Source organism: Acomys minous, assembly GCF_964271855.1.
Source record: "Acomys minous genome assembly, chromosome: 7".
In the NCBI taxonomy this organism is placed as follows: domain Eukaryota; kingdom Metazoa; phylum Chordata; class Mammalia; order Rodentia; family Muridae; genus Acomys; species Acomys minous.
In genome coordinates, this window is record NC_140488.1 from 31,107,084 (window position 1) to 31,127,053 (window position 19,970).

Genomic DNA, 19,970 nt, shown 5'->3' on the forward strand with positions numbered 1-19,970 from the left:
CTGCCTCTGTCTTCCAAGTGCTGGGATTACAGGCACGAGCCGCCACAACCAGCTTCATTAGGAGTCATTTATCATCTTTTTAAAGACCGTAGTATATACCCAACATTCCTGAACTATCTAGCTTCAGGATTTTAGTCACCCAAGCATTGTTGGACATGGGTTCCATTTTATGGAGTGGGACTTAAGTCAAATTAGGTACTGTTTAGTTATTGGCACAAGCTTTGTGACACCATTTCACTAGCATATCTTGCATGCAGGACACCATTGTACATGAAAGGGTTTGTGTCTGGGCTGTTGTTTATGTTTCTCTTTTGGTAATGTGTAGAGTGCCTTTCTGTACTAAAGACACTATATTGTAGGGGTAAAGGCTCTAGGAACCAACTTGACTTCTCTATGTTCAATGAGTTGTGTAGGTTGTGGTTTCAGCAAGGAGGCCTTACTGTCAGTTAGTGGAGAGCAACCTATATACATGACAACAGTCTGGGTTGTTTAGGGGTTCCCATGGAACCCCTTTAGCAAATTAGATGTAACCCAATCACAGTACTGGAAATTTCATTTGTTGACAAGAGATGGCCAGTTTGCTAGACCTCCATTATTTGGTGACTTAATTTAGATCACCTTCATATATGTATGTATTTTATGAAGCTTCTACTGTATTAGGTTTCCATACTACCTCTCAAATGGCTCTTAATTTTATCTGTTTCTCCCCATAATCCATCCCTCATCCCACTTCCCTCCCCACTTGATCCTTCTGGTCTAGCCCTACCCCCATTGCCCATAATTATCTATTCCATTTTGGCTTCCTAATGAGATGTATCTGTTCCTAGTCCCTTACTCTACACCCAACCTTGGTGGTTCTATGAATCATAGCTTGGTTATCATAGCCACATATATGTGAATACATACCATATTTGTCTTTTTTAAACTTATATTGATTGTTTGATTGATTGATTGATTGATACCAAGAGTCTTTTACACACAGAGGACACTGGGCTCCTTGATGGTTTAAAGGGAATCTGATGCTTCTCCCTAGTTGATCTGACCAAAGCTTAAAATAGCCTTGAAGGAGAAAGAGATAAATGATGCATTTATGGAGATGAATCAATCGTAGGAAGGGAAGAATAGGCTAGATATACATTTATTAGTGTTGTGAAGCTGCATTTATTCATTATTATTTTTTCTCACCTTGAGGTAAGTGCAGAGATTTGAGCAGGCTAAACAAGTAGCCAGTCTGCCCACTGAGCCTCAAGTTCCTCACATGTGAAAGGAGTGAGAGCAAACTGATTTAGCATGCAGAAAGTAAATCTCTGTCCTTGAGGACTGGTGATGCTATAACTAATTTGAATATGTGGGTTGCTATAAACAAAAACAGTACTTGAAATGTATATAGGAAACTATGACTTCTCAGCCCGCCTAGTGCAGACCCAAATTGCTGTCTGTACTAGGTATTCCGATTCATGCATCCAGCTAATGATCTGACCCTGTCCAATATAAGAGAGGCATTTCATTTGGTGAAAGGTGTAGTGCAGGGAGCACCAGGTATAGGCCTAGGAATAATATGAGCTATCATACTGACATCCGGAGGATTGCTTATGTTTTAATACTAAATTAGTAGATTTTCAGTTTTCTTCACTTCCTAGCTTCTTTAATAGTAGTGGGCTGGCTCTACCAACACACATCTTTTGGAAAATTGGGTGGAGTATTTGTCTTTCTGGGTGTAGGATACCTCCCTCAGAATGACATTTTTTCTTCTTTTCTTTTTCTGTTTTTTTGAGACAGGGTTTCTCTGTGTAGCCTTGGCTGTCCTGGACTCACTTTGTAGACCAGGCTGGCCTTGATCTCACAGAGATCGGCCTGCCTCTGCCTCCTGAGTGCTGGGATTAAAGGCATGCGCCACCACGCCCAGCTGACCTTTTTTCTAGTTCTATCCATTTACCTCCAAATTTTATTATTTCATTTTTAATGGCTGAATAGTGCTCCATTGTATAAATGTGCCACATATTATCCATTTGTCTGTTGAAGGACATCTAAGTGGTTTCTGGTATGCAGCAATGAACATGGTTGAACAAACATCTCTGGTAGGATGAAGTATCCTTTGTGTATATGCCCAAGTAGCTGGATCTTGAGGTAGATCAATTCTCATCTCCGCTGCCCCACCCTTACCTCTTGTTCTTTACTTCCTTTCTGAGAAGCAAACTTTTTATTACATTTATTTTCTGTTCTTGTGTGTATACGCATGCATGCCACAACACTGTTTGGAGGTGAGAGGACAACTTGTGGGAGTTCTCTCCTTCCACCGTGTGGGTCCATCCCATGGATCAAACTCAGATAGTCAGCTTTGACAACAAGCACCTCTACCTAATGAGCCATTTCACCAGCCCAGGAATATTTTAAAAACAACTAAACTTTTCATTATAGTTTATGTAAGTTAAAATAGTATCATAATTTTCACAGACATTCTAGTCCCCACAGGTCATGTAGCATTTGAAATATTCATGGGTTAAAGGCACTAAATTAGGTCATTAGTCATAAGAAGCTAGTTGTTGTTGTTGTTGTTATTATTATTATTCTGAATATTGTTGTACAGTGCCATCATCTGTTCTGCCTTTATAGAGTGATGTTGGGACCCCTTATTTCATTGTGACGATGGCCTTTGTAAACATAGTTGAGTGTTCTCTTTTACTTATGTTTAAAATTCAAATTCCAAAATCACTTCAGACATCTTTTAGCTTAACAGTTGTCACCTCAAAGTTATGAACTGTGTTTCCTTTTCTCTTCAAAATCTCAGTGTATTCCACTGCACCTTGTACCCACTTCCTTACATCTTTCTCCTGTTCAGCCTACTGTTTACTACAGCATTGAGTACTGTATGTTACCCCCAATCTAAAAATGAAGTAAACTAAAAGAAGAAGAAAATATAAATGGGGTAGAATGTGTTTTTCTTCTTTAAAAAGTTGCTTTATCAGCACTCAGGAGGCAGAGGCAGGTGGATGGATCACTGAGTTCGAGGCCAGCGAGGGCTACACAGAGAAACTTTGTCTTGGGGGAAACTGCTTTAATTTGCATGTCCCTCCTGATTATTTCTGTTTAATACTTGCTGTAATGAGCTTTTGATTGGAAGGTTTAATATTCTTCTAGGTAGCTTTGTTTTCTTTATCACATTAAATGTTTTTTTGCTTACTAAATCTAAAGAATCGACACATGGACATTTAGAAACTTGAGTTACTCAGGGAAGTAAACCACCTAAGTTACTATGAAAATATTTCATTTCCATGGGAAAAAACTATGTGGTTTTAAAATTTTATTTTATCAAGTTTGTTTAAGTCACAGAATATTGAGAAAACAAAACCTTAAACAGAACTGGGTTTCCCGATTATGGCCTACCCTCATTTCTGCCTCCTATCGTATACACTGTATGTTACCTGATTTACTAGTTCCCTATTTCAAAGACAACAACATCAACAACAACCAATAGCTATTTAGTTTTGTTTCTGCCAGGCCAGTTTTCTATAAGACTTCCTTATTTGCTGACAAAATATATGTTGACTCAGGTGTATTAGTGAAAGAGAACCATATTTTTTTAGAAGCTGTCAATTAGAAAAAGGAAATATGTTGGTATGCACCCTGAATAATTTTTAGGTAAAACAAAACACTTTGACTTCTCTAGTAACCTACTCAAGGCATACAGATACCCTTCCTTAACAAGAAACTCAAATGTTTGTTGTTGTACCATAGCTTTTCCTTCCAAGGCTTTCCTTCCCAGGAATTGTTTGAATTCCACCTTTCCTTGATGTCTAGAATGTCCTTAGTTATTAGTTCTTTATTTGTATTTTTGGGTTTTCTACCCTTAAACACATGAACACCTATAGGCATCACTAACAGTTTTCTTTCTGTAGCTCTAACTGTCTTGGAACTCTGTCTGTAAACTAGACTGACTTCAGACTCTCAGGGATCTGCTTTCCAAGTGCTGGGATTAAAGGAGTATGCCACTATGTGTAGCTTTCACAGCATCATTTGACTAGAGAGCGTTGTCTAACAAGCCACTTCAAAGTTCAGTCTGTATTGGGATAGTACAGACCAAAAGATGCACTTTTTAAATTTTTAAATTTTTATTTTTTTGTTAGAAGTGTCATGATTCTTTGGGACTTACTTTTCATTGAGCGCTTTGGTAGTGGTGAATTATAATGCAACTAAAGTTCATTTTCTTAATTTTCACTTTTGTATATTGCCTATGGTCTTAGGAACTGAGACACTGCTCAGCAAAATCACAGTTATGATGTAGCAACAAAAATTGTTTTATGGTTGGGGGTCACTACAACATGAGGAGCTGTGTTAAAGGGTCACAGCATCGGGAAGGTTGAGAACTATCTGGATTGAAAGTGTAAATACATTAGAGTTAAATGATTGTGATGGTTACAGTTTTATTAAATTAAGTTTAGTAATTAATGTGTAATATGAGTTTTAGGAAGCTTTGGTTTGACACATAAAACCAATACTTAGGTTGGAGGTATAGACCAGCTGACAGTGCTTGCCTAGTGGGCCTAAAACCCTGGCTGGGGTTGATTCCCAACATAAACTGAGTATGGTGGCACACACTTCTATTCCAAGCACTTGGGAGGTAGAGACAGGAGGATCAGAAGTTTAAGGTCAACATGGGCTAGATAGAGATTTGGAAACCAGCCATGGCTACATGAGACCATGTCTCACAGACACATGTGTGCACATGCACACACACAAACACATGTGTGTACACACACACACACACACACACACACACAGAGGTCTAACCACACACCACCCCATTTATACTTAAAATTAGAGGTTAAAAATACACATGAAAATCTAAAATATTTATTTGTAATAAGTTATATTTTAAATATACATGTATGTAAAAGGCAAACAACTAAGTAATATGTAATTCTTTTCAAATTATAAACTAAGGCAGAAATAAACTTTTAACATTTTATTATTGTTTGAAATTTTAGTTTCAGTCTGATGGAAGCAAACAAGAAGATAAAGAGAAAACGGTAAGAGATTGAAAAACTTGGATAATGGGTATGTTTGCCAGGATATAGCGTGCTGAGTATTTTAATGTGAACAAGATTTAATTATCTTTGGAAATAATTATTTTATAGTTTATATGTGCAATACAGCATTTGGCAGCTCAGTGAAAGTTTTCTTTTAAGACTAACATCCTGTTTTTGAAGATTGCCATACTGTATAAGGGAAAAGGTTAAGCCCCTCGTTGCCTTGCTACCTTCTCTTCTTCTCTTACCGCATTTGCTTTCTTGATAGAGAAAGGACAGTGATGGATGGGGTGGGGAGTTACACATACTGTGTTATGAGATTTAAAAATGATGATTCCTTTAAGACTGTTATACCTATTTTGAGGTATATTGAAATAAACCTCTTAATGAAGTAACTCTTCTTGTTTTCTTCTTAGGAAGTTATCCTTAGCTGTTTGCTTAGCATTACTGACCAGGTATTGCTTCCATCTCTTTCTTTGATGGACTGCAATGCTTGCATGTCGGAGGAACTATGGGGAATGTTTAAGACATTTCCTTATCAGCATAGGTAAATATTTATTCAGATTGTTAACTCCTATTAATTAATTCTAGTGCATTAGCATCTGTGCATTTAATGTTTTCTAACTTTTCATCTCATTTTTAAAAGATATCGTCTATATGGCCAATGGAAGAATGAAACTTATAACGGCCACCCACTTTTAGTAAAAGTTAAAGCTCAAACAATAGACAGAGCCAAGTATATCATGAAGTAAGTTTTTTTAATATTAATCTCAAATATGTTGATATAATTTATTTTATTTCAGATATCTTGTTTTGAGTCTCAATTTTGAGATAGCTTTTAAATATTTGTTAAAGGTATAGATAATTATATGTTGCAGCTAGACTGACTTAGTTTTTATGTTAACTTATTTTAGTTACAATTTAATGTTTTATGTATTTATGTGCGTGCACGTGGGGTGTGTGTGGGTGTGTGCACGTGCGCGCCCTGGTAGGCATGTGAAGGTCAGAGGAGAGTGGGAGTGGGTTCCTTCCTTACTGCACTTGTGTCCTAAGAGTCAAACTCTGTTCATAAGAGTCATAGTAATTCTACTTTCTTGTAAGTTATTTGAAGCTTATGAAAATGATATACTTTATGCTCGCATTTGTGTAGAAGCTAAATACACTTTCCTATTTGTTTTAATAAGGATTTTGTCAGTTGTCCAGCCTTTTATAAATCCAGTTATGGGAGCTGGAGAAATGGCTCAGGGGTTAAGAGCACTGGCTGCTCTTCCAGAGGTCCTGAGTTCAATTTTGAAAAACCACATGTACAACCATCTATAATGAGATCTGGTGCCCTCTTCTGGCATGCATGTGTATCTGCAGGCAGGATGCTGTATATATAATAAATTAATAAATCTTAAAAAAAATAAATCCAGTTATGGTTTTTCTAATTAAGAGTCATATATTTTTTGGTACGTGACTAGATACAGTAGTTTGCAATGATAACTGTGTTTGCCCAGTGACATTATCTTTGGACACTGTCTACTGGGAAACAAGCATGTGTATGGACACAGTTTGTCTTGGTAGGTGTTGATACATAGAATAAATATAATGTGGTGTGAAGATAGACAAGAGGAGAAAATATCTAGTTAATTGGGGAAGAAGTTATTACAGGAACTAATTGCTAGAGAGGCCATTTGGCTTGATGAACCTGAAAGAGTTTTGGCTTAAGAAACCTACAGAATCCCCCCCCCCCCCCGCCTGCTAAAAGGTGGGCATGGTGATGCACCCCTTTAATCCCAACACTCAGGGAAGCAGGGTCAGATGAATCTCTCTGAGTTCAAGACCAGCCTGGTCTACAAAGGGAGTCCCGGACAGCCAAGGCTGTACAGAGAGACCCTGTCTTGGGGGGGGGGGGACGACAAAAAAACAAAACAACAACAAAAACAAAACAGAACGAAACACTACCTCCAAAACAAAGCAAAAACAAAAAGGAGAAGAAGACTACAGATACAGTTTTTAGCTTATCAAAAATCAGATTAGGTTATCTATCTATCTTTCTATCTATCAATCAGTAATATCAGGTGTTGAGTGTGAGGAGAGAGAGAGAGAGAGAGAGAGAGAGAGAGAGAGAGAGAGAGAGAGAGAGAGAGAGAGAGAGAATTTGTGCTAGACACTGAGTTGAGTGCTTTGATAAGTAATATTTATGAATTTCCGTGATTCTATTCTAACCATAACCCCAATTCTTTTATCTGGAGTAGTAGAGTACCTAGTATTATTTCCTTATTTCAAAATCCTCGGTTGACTTGACAATACTTGATAGACTGTATGTTAAGCTTTATGGCAGTGTGAAATTAGAGATACTCCTTGACCTTTCCTACCATACATCCTACCTCATTTCCTAACGGTTCTACTTAAGCTGTGTTGATCCTACTTGTTTCTCTAAATGACTTGTTTCCCTAAATGTACCATGGTCTCCTTAGCCTTACTTCGTTCATATGTACTTTTTGTTTCCTTTATTTATACAAGGTTTTTCTTTTCCTTTCCATCTTGAGCTTGAGTGTCAGCTGTGTGAAGCCTCCCAGCGTATACTGCCGTTGGAATTGATCTGTGCCGCCAGTGCACCTTAGGCAAATTATGTTAGCATTCTACTTGGGCACATGACTGTGCTAGTTTCCTTTTGTGTGGTTATCTAGAATTCAGTAGATAAATGACGATGCTGATTCTATACACAAGTATTATCATATACTTTCTTTCTATGCCCAGCTTAGTTCAGGGGCCACACTGTTCTCCAGTTTTATCTATGTTGTGAATGACAGAATTTCTTTCTTCTTTAAAGTGAGAAATGTGGTTATTAGACATTAGCAGAAGGGGGAGTATTAGGGAAAACAGAGATTGGAAGGAAAAGAGAGATATTGATCAAAGGATACAAGGTTTCATTTACATGTAAGTAATAAATATTGTTTGTCATACTGTGTGGTGACCACAGTCAATAAGAATAAGAATGTTTATTGCAAAATTTTTAAAAGAATAGCCTTTTAAGACTCACACTAAAATAAAAACTGGTTTTGAGGTCATAAAACAATTGGCATGACTGATTCATTCTACAATGCCTATATCAATCACATTGTGCCCTTGTAAAATCTACATATTTTTAAAGGTGTATAGTACAAAATTTCTCATCCCGTTCTTCACACACACTATTCTCTCCTTGAGGAGAAAAGTAAAGTAACTAGTATTTAGAGTGTTATCTATTCTTTCAAGTAGTTATAAATTATATATTTAAGGCAATATGAATATCATTTACACTTTTAATATTATTAATTGAATATAAGTACTGTTCTAAAATTTGTTACCATCTAGAAAAGAATGGCTGTCAGGAGTAAGGTATTCCCTGAACTTGGGAGTCTGAGGCAGGAGAATAATGAGTTTGATCTCTGTTGTTACTACCTATTGAGATGAGACAATGTCAAAAAAATTAACAAACAAAAAAGAACATGGAAAATTTAAAAACATGGTTTTAAATTTGTGTCTTTAGTTAGGCTAGGCTTGAGAGCAAAAACTGCTTTCATTTTTGTATTCCTAATGTTAGGCATTTTGTCATAGTAAGCATTAATATCAGTGAATGCATACATGAATACAAGTTATTCTTTAGTGTAGAACACTATGTTAGAATTTTTAATGTTTTAGGATTTTTGTTACATTTTAGCTTAGCTGTTATACCAAACTTCATGAGTTTGCTGCGTAAACTTTTTACATTAAGAGTGGAGTATAATAAAATTATTTAAGTTTTCAAATCATTCATTCTGCATATGCTCATTGATTGTGTTTTATATGCCCGGCACTCAGGTAGCTTGAAGGTATAGGAGACCATCAAGAAAGTATTTCTTTAATTTTGCTTATTTTTTCCTTCATGTTTGTGAAGACATGCAGTAGAATTAAAAGTTTATAGTATATACGAATAGGGAGAGTGTAAACCTTGGCAAGGAGAACTACTTAGAACAGTGTTAGAAATAGGGAGAGGTGATGTTAAATTTGAAGGCAAAAGAGAATATGATTTCAAGTTTAAAACCATTGGCAGGGAAAGGAATTGGCAGGGAATGGGAGAAACTGAGCTATAGGAAATAAGGGGAAGCAGCTGATGATTACAGCATTTTAATTATTGGATTGCTTTTTTATCATAAGAAGCTTCTTAACATAATTATATTTTTACTTTGAAAATGGTTACATTTCTTGAATTACAAATTGAACTCATACTTCATTATGTTTTTAAAAAATGTTTTGTGGTGCTAGGTGTAGATTCCTTTTAGAAAGCTGCTTTCCTTTCATTTGTATACTTGTGGATGTTTATAGATTTTCTGCTGTAATTATGTAATCATCTCAAAAAAGCCTCCAATTTTGTGTAATAACTGTTTTGAGCTATGAGTTTCATTGATACAAGATTTTAGAATCTTGGAAAATGTATGGTGAGCATAGAAGAAATAAAGACAAATAAAAGTAATATTATTTAATTTTAAAAATTTTAAAAATTGTGTATCTTGAATAAGAAAACGGGAGAAATAATCTCTGAATTGATAAATGAAATCTTGTAAATCTAAAATAATTATGATTCTTTTTTTTTTTTTTTTTTTTTTTTTTTTAATACATTTTTATTAATTTATACATATTACATCTCAGTTGTTAGCCCATCCCATGTATCCTCCCATCCCTCCCTTCCTCCCACTTCCCCCCCCTACTCCCCTCCCCTATGTCTGTGTCTGAGGGGGATCTCCTCCCCCTGAATATGCTCATACGGTATCAAGTCTCTCCTTGGTGACCTATTATCTTTCCTCTGAGTGCCACCAGGCATCTCCATCCAAGGGACATGATCAAATATGGGGCACCAGAGTTTGTGTGAGAGTTAGATCTTCTTCTCCACTCAACAGTGGAGAATGTCCATCGGCTAGTCCGGGTAGGGGTTCAAGGTTTTTACTGCCTATTTTTTCCTTGGCTGTTGCCACAGTTTGCGGAGGACCCCAGGGCCCAGACTCGCCTGTAGTTTTCCAGGACCCTTTAAAAATTTTTCACGTATTTGTACAGTAAAGTAAATTTTATCCTTAGTAGATAGCTCTTAAATTTCCTTAGCGAGTCTAACTTCTGCTACAGAGTAGATAAAAATGCAGTAGCTTGCTTGCATGGATCCATTTTGTATGTTTGGGTTTTTGTCATAATATAACAGAAAATATCAGCATCATGAGTAATGTTACTCAGTATGATCTTTGACATTTCTCTTCCTTTGTAGGCGTCTAACCAAGGAAAATGTGAAGCCTTCAGGAAGACAGATTGGCAAGCTGAGCCACAGCAATCCAACCATTTTGTTTGATTATGTATGTTTTGAAGTTAATATTATTCTAAGAGATTTTTTCTTTTAGTTTTCTTTAAATCAGTATAAGTGGAAATGAAATTTAAAAATGTTTAGAAAACAGATGAAATGCCACTTTATGCTAAAAACAAAATTTCCCATATATTTAACACATCAATCTGTTTTCTAGTAATGTACAACAGAACTACTGTTAAGTTTTAGAAACATCTGAATAGTGTTTCAATTTGATTCAGTTATACCAATGTTAACTTCTTTTAAAAAATATCATTATTCAAATTTTGATACAGCATATTTTGATCATATTCCTTTCCTTCCCACAAGTCTTCCCAGATCCTTCCTACCTTTCTAGCCACTCAACTTCATGTTTTCTCTCTCACTTGGAAAAAAAACAAGACAAAAAATATGTACCCGAAACAAAAAGCAGAGTCCATTTTAGGAAGACTAAATAGCATTTAAAACAGGACTAGTCTCTGCTATTCCAAAATCCAAGTCTAGACGTCTTGGAATTGTTTCCTAGATGGAAAATGTAGACTTAGAAAAATACTCTATATGACAATGATGATGATGTATATAAATACAAAATAGCCACTTTGTTTTGTTTGGGGGCAAGCTTTCTCTCTGTATCTCTGGCTGTTCTGGAACTCTCTCTGTAGACCAGACTGGCCTCAAACTCAGAGATCTGCCTGCCTCTGCCTCCGTAGTGCTGGGATTAAAGGCATGCACCACCACACCCAGCTAGAACCACTTTGATTGCATTATTTCTAATTTTGGAAAAGTATGAACATTAATTAGCATAGAAGTTTGGCTTTTGTTTGTTTCTTTGTTCATGTAGTTGATGTACCTTCTTTCTTGATCTTCCAGATCTTGTCCCAAATACAGAAATATGATAACTTAATAACGCCTGTAGTAGATTCATTGAAATACCTCACTTCATTGAATTATGATGTTTTGGCCTGTATCCTTTCATGTGGCGCAAAATACAGATTTCATGTGTCCTTGTATTTAAATGTTAAATGATTATTTTTCTGAATTCTTTAGTAATGATCTAAGGTTGGTCGAACTGGCTGATCTGCAGTCAAACCAAAGTATTGAAAGTGAAGTTGTGTGTATGCATTTGTATGCATGCACATACATGAGTGCTTTGTGTTATATAAAGTGAGAGCCTCATTTTACGAAACATGTTAATACAGGTAGAGTGTTACTTGTTAGGAGATGGAAAAGAGGGCAATGAAGGAGGGCTGATATATGACGAGTATGGTTGTTATTTTTATTTCTCCCTAAAGATGTGGGGGTTTAAGGGTCTTGGTTACTATGTGATATTTTTTTTTCTTAATGTGTGAAAGATTGTATCATTGAAGCTTTAGCTAATCCTGAAAAGGAGAGAATGAAACATGATGACACAACCATCTCAAGCTGGCTTCAGAGTAAGTACTTTTTCCTTAAGGATGCTGATACTAAGGAGACGGTAACTGCCATGCTTTATTTGGCTTCATTTCAGGCTTTTAAGGGCTTATTTTTCAAGAGTTCTTGAGGATCTGTAGCCCCTCAGCTTGTTCTGCAAAGTGTCCAGACCTTGACTCAGTATGGAGATTAGTTTTAGTACTTACTTATTTTCTTTACTTAAGAGACTATTTTCTACTATGATAGAATTTGAGGAAGCTGTCTCTGGCCTGAATGTGTTAGTGTCATCTGATCTGGGAAGTTAAATGGGATTGGGCTGGTCTAGGATGTAGATGGGAGAATTTGGGAAGGCATCTGGAAGGTGACTGTCCCTTTCTTTCAAACTTACTGTTATTTAGAGGTTACATGCTTGCCTTGTCTAGTGTATTTGAATCTGAATTTCCTACTGTACTGTACACTCCTTAAGTGTAGGACTTAAGTTTGGTCTAATTATGTAGTTGGCAAATAATTGTTAAGATACAGATTATTAGATACTCTTCCTCTTGTCTTTACTGGAGTTTCTTCTCCATTCAGGAAATAATAGGGGCTATTGGTTAAAATTGCCTTTCCGAGGCTGGCCACATGGCTCAGCATTTAAGAGCATTGATACTCTTCCAGAGGATTCTGCTTCTAGTCCCAGGACTGATATGGTGCCTTGCAACCCACTTTTACTCCAGTTCTGGGAAATTTGACACCAGTTTCTGATCTTTGTGGACATCAGGCACACACATGGTACATAAACATAAATACAGGCAGGACACCCATACATACAAAATTAAAAAATTCTTCCTCTCATAAAGTTACCCATTTCTTTTGTTGTCTATGACTGTAGCATGTTCCTAGATAAAAGTAATCTTTTTTGGCTCAAAAATTTTAGGGGAAGGCATTTGGTTGTTTGAGTTTAGTTGGTATTCTGCATGACTGAGTCCTAGTTTACCAGGGTGCATAGATTGAATTACTGCTCTAGTTTGTTCTGTGACCATGAGCAAGTCATGTGATCCATTTATTTTCAGTTTGCATCATCAGTATAAAACTAACCTAATGTGACTGCTCTAAGAATTAATCAACATAGTGTTCTTACTTATGTACGCTTATTAAATATTAGCTATTACTATGGTAAAACTCCATTCAGTCATATCAGTCAAAAATTAATTCATACAGGACTAGAGAGATGGGTCAGTGGTTAAGAGCACTGGTCTTCAAGAGGACCAACGCTTCCAGCCAGGACCCACATGGCAGCTCACAATCATCTACACCACCTGTTCCAGGGATCTAACACCCTCTTCTAGCTTCCTTAGGCACCTGCCACAAACATGGTGCACATACATACATGGAGGCAAACATGCATACACATGAAATAAAAATAAATCTTAAAAAATTATTCATACCTCATTTTGTTTTAGAAATTGAATTTGTTGAAATTATACTTGTGCTTTTTGTTTCATGAGCTGTTTTTATTCCATATAGGTCTGGCTAGTTTCTGTGGTGCAGTATTCCGTAAATATCCGATTGATCTTGCTGGTCTTCTTCAGTATGTAGCCAATCAATTAAAGGCAGGCAAAAGGTAATTTATATAGAAATGAAATTCTGTAATTCAAGCACTTCTGGTGGTCTTGGAATGTTGTGATTACTGTTGCTTTGAAAGATTCATATTCAACTGGAATAGTTATTTATAGAGTATATTTTTTTAAGGTAGACTCTCACTATGAAGTTCAGGTTGTCTTTGAAATTGAGATCTTCCCTCTCAAGTGTTAGAATTGCATGTGTAGTGATTTTTTTTGACACAGGGTCTCATCATGTAGCCCTGGCCATCCTGGAACTCACTATGAAATTCAGGCTGGCCTCAAAATCATGGAGACCACCCTGCATGCCTCTGCCTGTCTCCTGAATGCTTGGATTAAAGGCATGTGCCACTATGCCTGGCTATCAAATCTTTAAGAGAAATTAGAAGTCAGTACAGAGAGATAATTTCTTTAGTGTACTATAACATTTGGTTACATATGTAACTCATTAAAAAGCAGTTAACTTATTTTACCATTAAGCTGTTTTAAGGGAATATATAGGAAAAAATACTTTTTGAATATGTACTTAGGGATATGTAAGACTTAATGTGGTTGTAATGGTTTCCTTCTTTATAAACATTAGTCTAACCTGGGCCAGTGACAGTGCTTAGGCTTTGAATAAATAGATCTGTTAAACATTAGCACCAATAGACTGATTATAATCAAATAGCTCTATATTGTTTTTATAAGATTTCTGATAGAAATTTACCCCCCCCCAATAAAAGCTCTTTGGTGTTTCAAACAGGTGCTAAATTAATTCTTGATAGAGTGTAAAATTGGCTTTGGGAAAAAACTAAAAATATATAGACTCTAGGTTTTGTCGGGAAACCATTTCTAGTTTTGTCATCTGTCACTCCTGTATTATGCTTCTTTCTACAAGCCATGAGAACACTAGTTTTATAATCTATAATTTAGTTTGCTTTATTATCAATACATATTTGTGGCCATTTAATTAAAAGTTTTAAAATATCTGAATGCCACATTTGTAAGTGTTACAGCTTGGATGGCTTGGTAGTTGTGTGTTAGTTTGCACGAAACTGCCTGGTTTAGGAATGGATGGCACATTGAAAAGAAGACCCTGACATGAGTATTAGAGAACAGTAACTTGTGTATTGAAAGATATACTTTCATCTTTTGAAAAATTAAGTAATTAAAGAAAGTTATAGAAGTCACAGAGTGTTTCCAGTGACAGTTGTAAATGTTGCAGATTAAAGTGTATACTACTTAGCCAGCTGTGGTGGCAGGTGGCTATAATTCCAGAGCATTTAAGTAGGAGGGCCATGAGTTTGAGGTTGGCTACATAGTGAGGCTATGATTCTGAAAACTCTACCTGTTAGCTACATAGTGAGGCTATGTCTCTGAAAACTCTACCTGTTAACACACAACTAGAGTGTGCTTTGTATTTTACAAAACCTTGTAATTTAGGCTCAAGTACCACAACTTGTCTGTTTTCACTTTTGTTTTTTCCTTCCCATTATCTTTTCTAATTATGTTTGAATATGGCAGGGCTTTATTCATTGTTATTTGGAATTTTTGGGAGATGACTTTCTATTGTAGAAGACTCATTGAGCACTCTAAATTGGAGGATGAGGAAGATATTATTGGGGCAGCTGATGAAAGTGAAATACAAAAACAATAGAATAAGTATTAGAATTACTAAAGCTGGCAAAGGCTATAGCTATGTGGACAAGTTCTATTCTAATGTGCATTCTTAGACATTTACTATGCTCTGCATCACCCCATAGAGCAGTGAGAGTGAGAAGAGGAGACTGTTCTGTGTGTGAGGGGGGGAGGGAGGGAGAGGGAAAAGCGAGGGAGGGAGGAAGGGAGAAGAGGAAGAGACATAGAAACAGACAAATTAAAAAGTGTGAGAATGAGAGGGCAAAGGGGCCAGGGACAAGATGCTACTTCTAAGAATATATTTTCAGTGACCTGCTTCCTCCAGCTAGGCTTCACCTAAAGTTTCAAGAACCTTCTAAAATAGCGCCATCAGATTGGGATCAAGTCCTTAACCCATGCCCTTTTGGTGGATATTTCATATTGACAAACAAAACAGAATGAGACAAGTAGAAGAGGGGAGGGAGGAAGTGCAGGGAAACTGTGAGTAAAAATATATGCAATTTGGGTAAGGGATATATGAGTATGTTTCTTATTATTTTTATTTTTAAATCCTATCTCCAAGCTTCAAATTAATCCAGGTAAAAACTTAAAGATAAACATGAAACATTTTCGTTGTAGTACTAGAAGGGATATAGGGATATAACTATTTTATTTAAAAATAAAATAAAAAACAAGCCTTGGTGTTGTTTCTCATTCCTTATTTATGTCTCAGTAAGGATTCTTATCTTATTATTTTCATATTTAAAATTTTTACTTCAAATTGGTCAGTTTCTTTTACTTTTTTGTACTAGTTTTGACCTACTAATATTAAAAGAAGTGGTACAAAAAATGGCAGGAATTGAAATTACAGAGGAAATGACAATGGAGCAATTAGAAGCTATGACTGGTGGGGAGCAGCTAAAGGCTGAGGTAAGAATTGCTATTTTTGTTTACTGAGTTCTTAAAATCAAATATATATGGTTCCACTATATCCGTGGCTTTGTTTTTTAAGGTATCAATTACAAATGGTTAGCCACAATTCAAAATTAAAGGAAAAAACTCCAGAAATAAATAAATTATAATTTTTTAGTTTCAGACCCATTTTGTCAGAATGGTGAAAATCTTTTGCCTTTCTTTTTGCTCACTTTTGGCACACAAATTGGCCATCATATCCATACTGTGTAATTTATTAGTCACATAATAGCCATCTTGGTTTATGATTTTGGCTTTGTAGATAGTAATATTGGTTATATGGCAAAATGCTTGTTTCCCAATTCTTCATTACTATGCCTAAGTATTGTTTCTTACCATGTCATCATAAGAATGATGAATGCAGTACAGTAATAGACTTGGAAAGTGACCACGTTCATATAACTTTTATTATATAATTTTGATTGTTTTATTAATTGTTAATTTCTTGCTGTGCCTAATTAAGTTTTGTCATAGGCATATATGCATAGGAAAAACAATTTGTGTGGGGTTTGGTACCATCTACAGTTTTCAGTTATGCACTGTGGCTCGTGGAACATATCTGCCACAGATAAGTGGACAATACTGTGTGTGGTCATAGTATAGAATCCAAATAGTATATAATTACCTAAAGCCTAATTTTAAGGCATACGTGTTCTCTCAAAATCACTGCTACCTTCTTTTTTTAAGAGCTGTGATACACTAGTAATTAGAACTTAAAGTATAAAAGACAGTAACATATCTATACTGAAAAGAAATGCTAGATCTTCAATTTCCTTAATATTTTCACTGGAATAAATCTTTATTACAGTCTATCAAATCTCTTTACTGAATAAAAAATAATTCTTTATAAGAGACTACAGAATGGAGAATGGAAAGTGAATAAATTTAAGCACAGTTGAGTTACCATTAGCTAGATTATAATCAGTAATACTTCCATTAAAGCGCATTTGTCAAGGAAAACAAATATAGAAATGCTTTATTCTGGTGTTGTTTTATGTTAAGCCAGGCATTTTTTAAAATTCTGTTTTCAGCTGGGCATGGATGCACACACCTTTAATCCCAGCACTTGGGAGGCAGAGGCAGACGGATCGATGTGAGATCAAGGCCAGCCTGGTCTACAGAGCGAGTCTGGGGCAGCCAGTGCTACACAGAGAAACCCTGTCTTGAAAGAAAAAAAAAGTTCTATTTTCATAAGACAGGGTCCCTTTGTAGTCCTTAGACTTGTGTAGTTGAGGATGGTCTTGAACTCCCGATCCCCTAACTCTACCTCCCAGGTGCTTGGATTATAATTCCTAGCTCAGAAATATTTTAAAGATTATGTATCAACTTTCCTCTGTGTCTTTTTCCAGTGAGATGGTATGGAGTACATTGCATGTAACAGTAAATCTGTTTCTTCATTTATGTAGGGTGGTTATTTTGGCCAGATCAGAAACACTAAAAAGTCTTCTCAGAGATTAAAGGATGCACTACTGGACCATGATCTTGCTCTTCCTCTCTGTTTGCTTATGGCTCAGCAGAGGAATGGGGTAATTTTTCAGGAGGGTGGAGAGAAACACTTGAAACTTGTGGGGAAGCTCTATGACCAGGTAAGTGAAAGAAGATTTGCTGTTGAGGAAGAACCTTTTTAATTCTGATAAAATAGAGATTGTGGTGTCATTTGAAACATATCATTTGTACACATCATATAAATGTGAAACAACTCTAATGTCAAATAGGCTTTTCTTAAATTGGGCCTGTATTTTAAGAGGTAGGTGTAGGAGATATTATGTGTAAGGTTTTCAGTTAATTAGACATTCCATAGTGAATGACCATCGACAGATTGTGAATATAAACTTTATTTTAATTAAAATTTTTTTTGATACCTAGTAATTAATTATATATGTTTATAGGGTATAGTGCCATAATCCACTACATGTATAGGATGTGTAAATGATAAGATTGGTAATTCCTGTTTACATCTTTTTAAACATGTACTATTTGTTAAGCAATATTGAACTGTTTTCTTCTAGCTCTTTATGCCAGTCTATCCTGAGCTTACTTGTTCTATGGAAGTGTATTTTGGTACTACAGCGCCCGCATCTCCCTATACTCTTTCCAGTGATAATCTTAGCCTCTGGCATCTCTCCTCTTCTTTTTACTTTTGTCATGTCAGCATATTTTTAGACCTTGTGTACAAGTAGGAGTATGAGAAAATTATCTTTCTGTCCCTCACTTACTTCACTGAACATAGTGTCCTTCATTTCTGTTTCTACCTGTACTGTTGAAACCTGTATTCTTAATTGTCGATTAACATTCTGTTAAAATGACATACCTTAATTATTTGAAAAAATTTTATGTTAGTTTTGGAAAATATTAACCTCTGTGTTTTTTTTTCTTTTTCTTTTTTAATTAGTGTCATGATACCCTAGTACAGTTTGGTGGGTTTTTAGCATCCAATCTAAGTACCGAAGACTATATAAAGCGAGTGCCTTCAATCGACGTGCTCTGTAATGAGTTTCACACACCTCATGATGCAGCATTTTTTCTGTCTAGGCCCATGTATGCACACCATATTTCAGTAAGTATGAATGACTTCATTGTCTTTCAAGAGTAATTATAAAGGGTTACACAAATACTTGATTTTTAAATATACCCTAATTTGGTAAATACAGATAATATCTTTTCGAGAATTACTCTAATTTCCTGTTACTATTCTTGTCTCAACAGTGAGCAATGAAATGCTATTTTAAAAAATAGTTCTACCTGATTCCTTTCCACACAGGGTGATAGTCAGTTCATAGAAATCCAGCATAGTCTCCATTTTTCTGTTGACTTGGATTCTGGCCTATCTGTTCTTTGTTTTCAGTTCTACACTGTTTATAAAATGTTTTAATTCTGTACTCTATGTGGCATTCACTCCAGTTATTGATCCTCTTCTCAAAGATTCCCTCTTTAGTTCCTGTAGGGATGCAGGTGTGTAGCAGAGGTATACACAAATGAAACCGGGGGGAATTTGATGTTCATCTGTTCATGTAATTGAGAATACTCTTCGTGTTTACTCATGCACTGCTACAGTCTTACTTGATTTAATGACCACTTCATTGGCATTATGCAGCAATTCCCCTGTCCTGTATATTCTGCAGGGTTAATGGGAGCAAGGGAGGCTTTTCTACTCCTTTAGAATCTCTCATTCCAGATAACTGAATGCTGCCTGTGTGTAGTTAATGTCTTGTACTCTCACCCTAACCACATCAGAGAAGTCTTAAAACATAGGGCCTGATTTCTTGAAGAACTTAGGTAGAAAAGTTGCTTTATTTCAGGAATTCCCTGTTGTACTTTACTATTTTACTCTTCTGAGAACTTGACATCCTAATCAGCGGTAATGAGTCGTAGCAAACAGGAATACCTGGTTGTCTGAGGTTGCCTACGCCATTCCTGGTTAAAAAAAAAATGGAACAGGTCATTCATACCAATGACTTATCTTTTTGGGGGGTGCATGAAAAATGCTGTCTTTTTTTGTTTTTTTTGAGACAGGGTTTCTCTGTGTAGCCTTGGCTGTCCTGGACTCCCTTTGTAAACCAGGCCGGCCTCAAACTCATAGCAATCAGCCTGCCTCTGCCTCCCAAGTGCTGGGATTAAAGGCGCGCACCACCATGCCCAGTAAAAAATGTCTTGTAAGAGATGTGAAGTCTAATGAAAGAATGGCATTTCCTTCTCAGTTTAGGAAGACAGAAATACAGGGTGGCATTTATATATTCTAGGCACTATCAAATTTCCCCCACCGACCCATATTGGCCATATGCCTCTTTGGAAAGGGAGTTCCTCAGCAGCCTAGGGTGCAATTAGATAGGCAGCCATACTTCTCTGACTTCACTTCTGAGGTGAAATGTTCAGTGAGCCCTTGATGAATGAGAGAAAATGCGTAAGAAAGTGATGAGAGGGCTGGAGGTACAGCTTAGAGAGGACCCAAGATGGCTTCCAGCATCTATGTGGGGAGAGTCAGAACTGCTAATAATTCCATGGGATTCAATATCATCTGGCCTCAAACAT

General features: G+C 36.2%; 1 protein-coding gene across 4 annotated transcripts in view; it reads left to right on the top strand.

Moving 5' to 3' along the window:
- The window catches only part of THOC2 (THO complex subunit 2), a 108,491-nt gene that overhangs the window by 56,651 nt on the left and 31,870 nt on the right, over positions 1 to 19,970 (top strand). For all 4 annotated transcript variants that reach the window (XR_014780545.1, XM_084788731.1, XM_084788732.1 and 1 more), the window contains exons 13-22: positions 4,986 to 5,027; positions 5,444 to 5,574; positions 5,674 to 5,775; positions 10,288 to 10,372; positions 11,230 to 11,323; positions 11,712 to 11,792; positions 13,276 to 13,372; positions 15,782 to 15,899; positions 17,348 to 17,527; positions 18,334 to 18,498. Coding sequence is in view for 3 of the 4 variants with exons in the window: in XM_084788731.1 (XP_084644857.1) it covers positions 4,986 to 5,027; positions 5,444 to 5,574; positions 5,674 to 5,775; positions 10,288 to 10,372; positions 11,230 to 11,323; positions 11,712 to 11,792; positions 13,276 to 13,372; positions 15,782 to 15,899; positions 17,348 to 17,527; positions 18,334 to 18,498 (1,095 nt within the window). In the remaining variant the exon portion in view is untranslated. The remainder of the gene's footprint in view (positions 1 to 4,985; positions 5,028 to 5,443; positions 5,575 to 5,673; positions 5,776 to 10,287; positions 10,373 to 11,229; positions 11,324 to 11,711; positions 11,793 to 13,275; positions 13,373 to 15,781; positions 15,900 to 17,347; positions 17,528 to 18,333; positions 18,499 to 19,970) is intronic.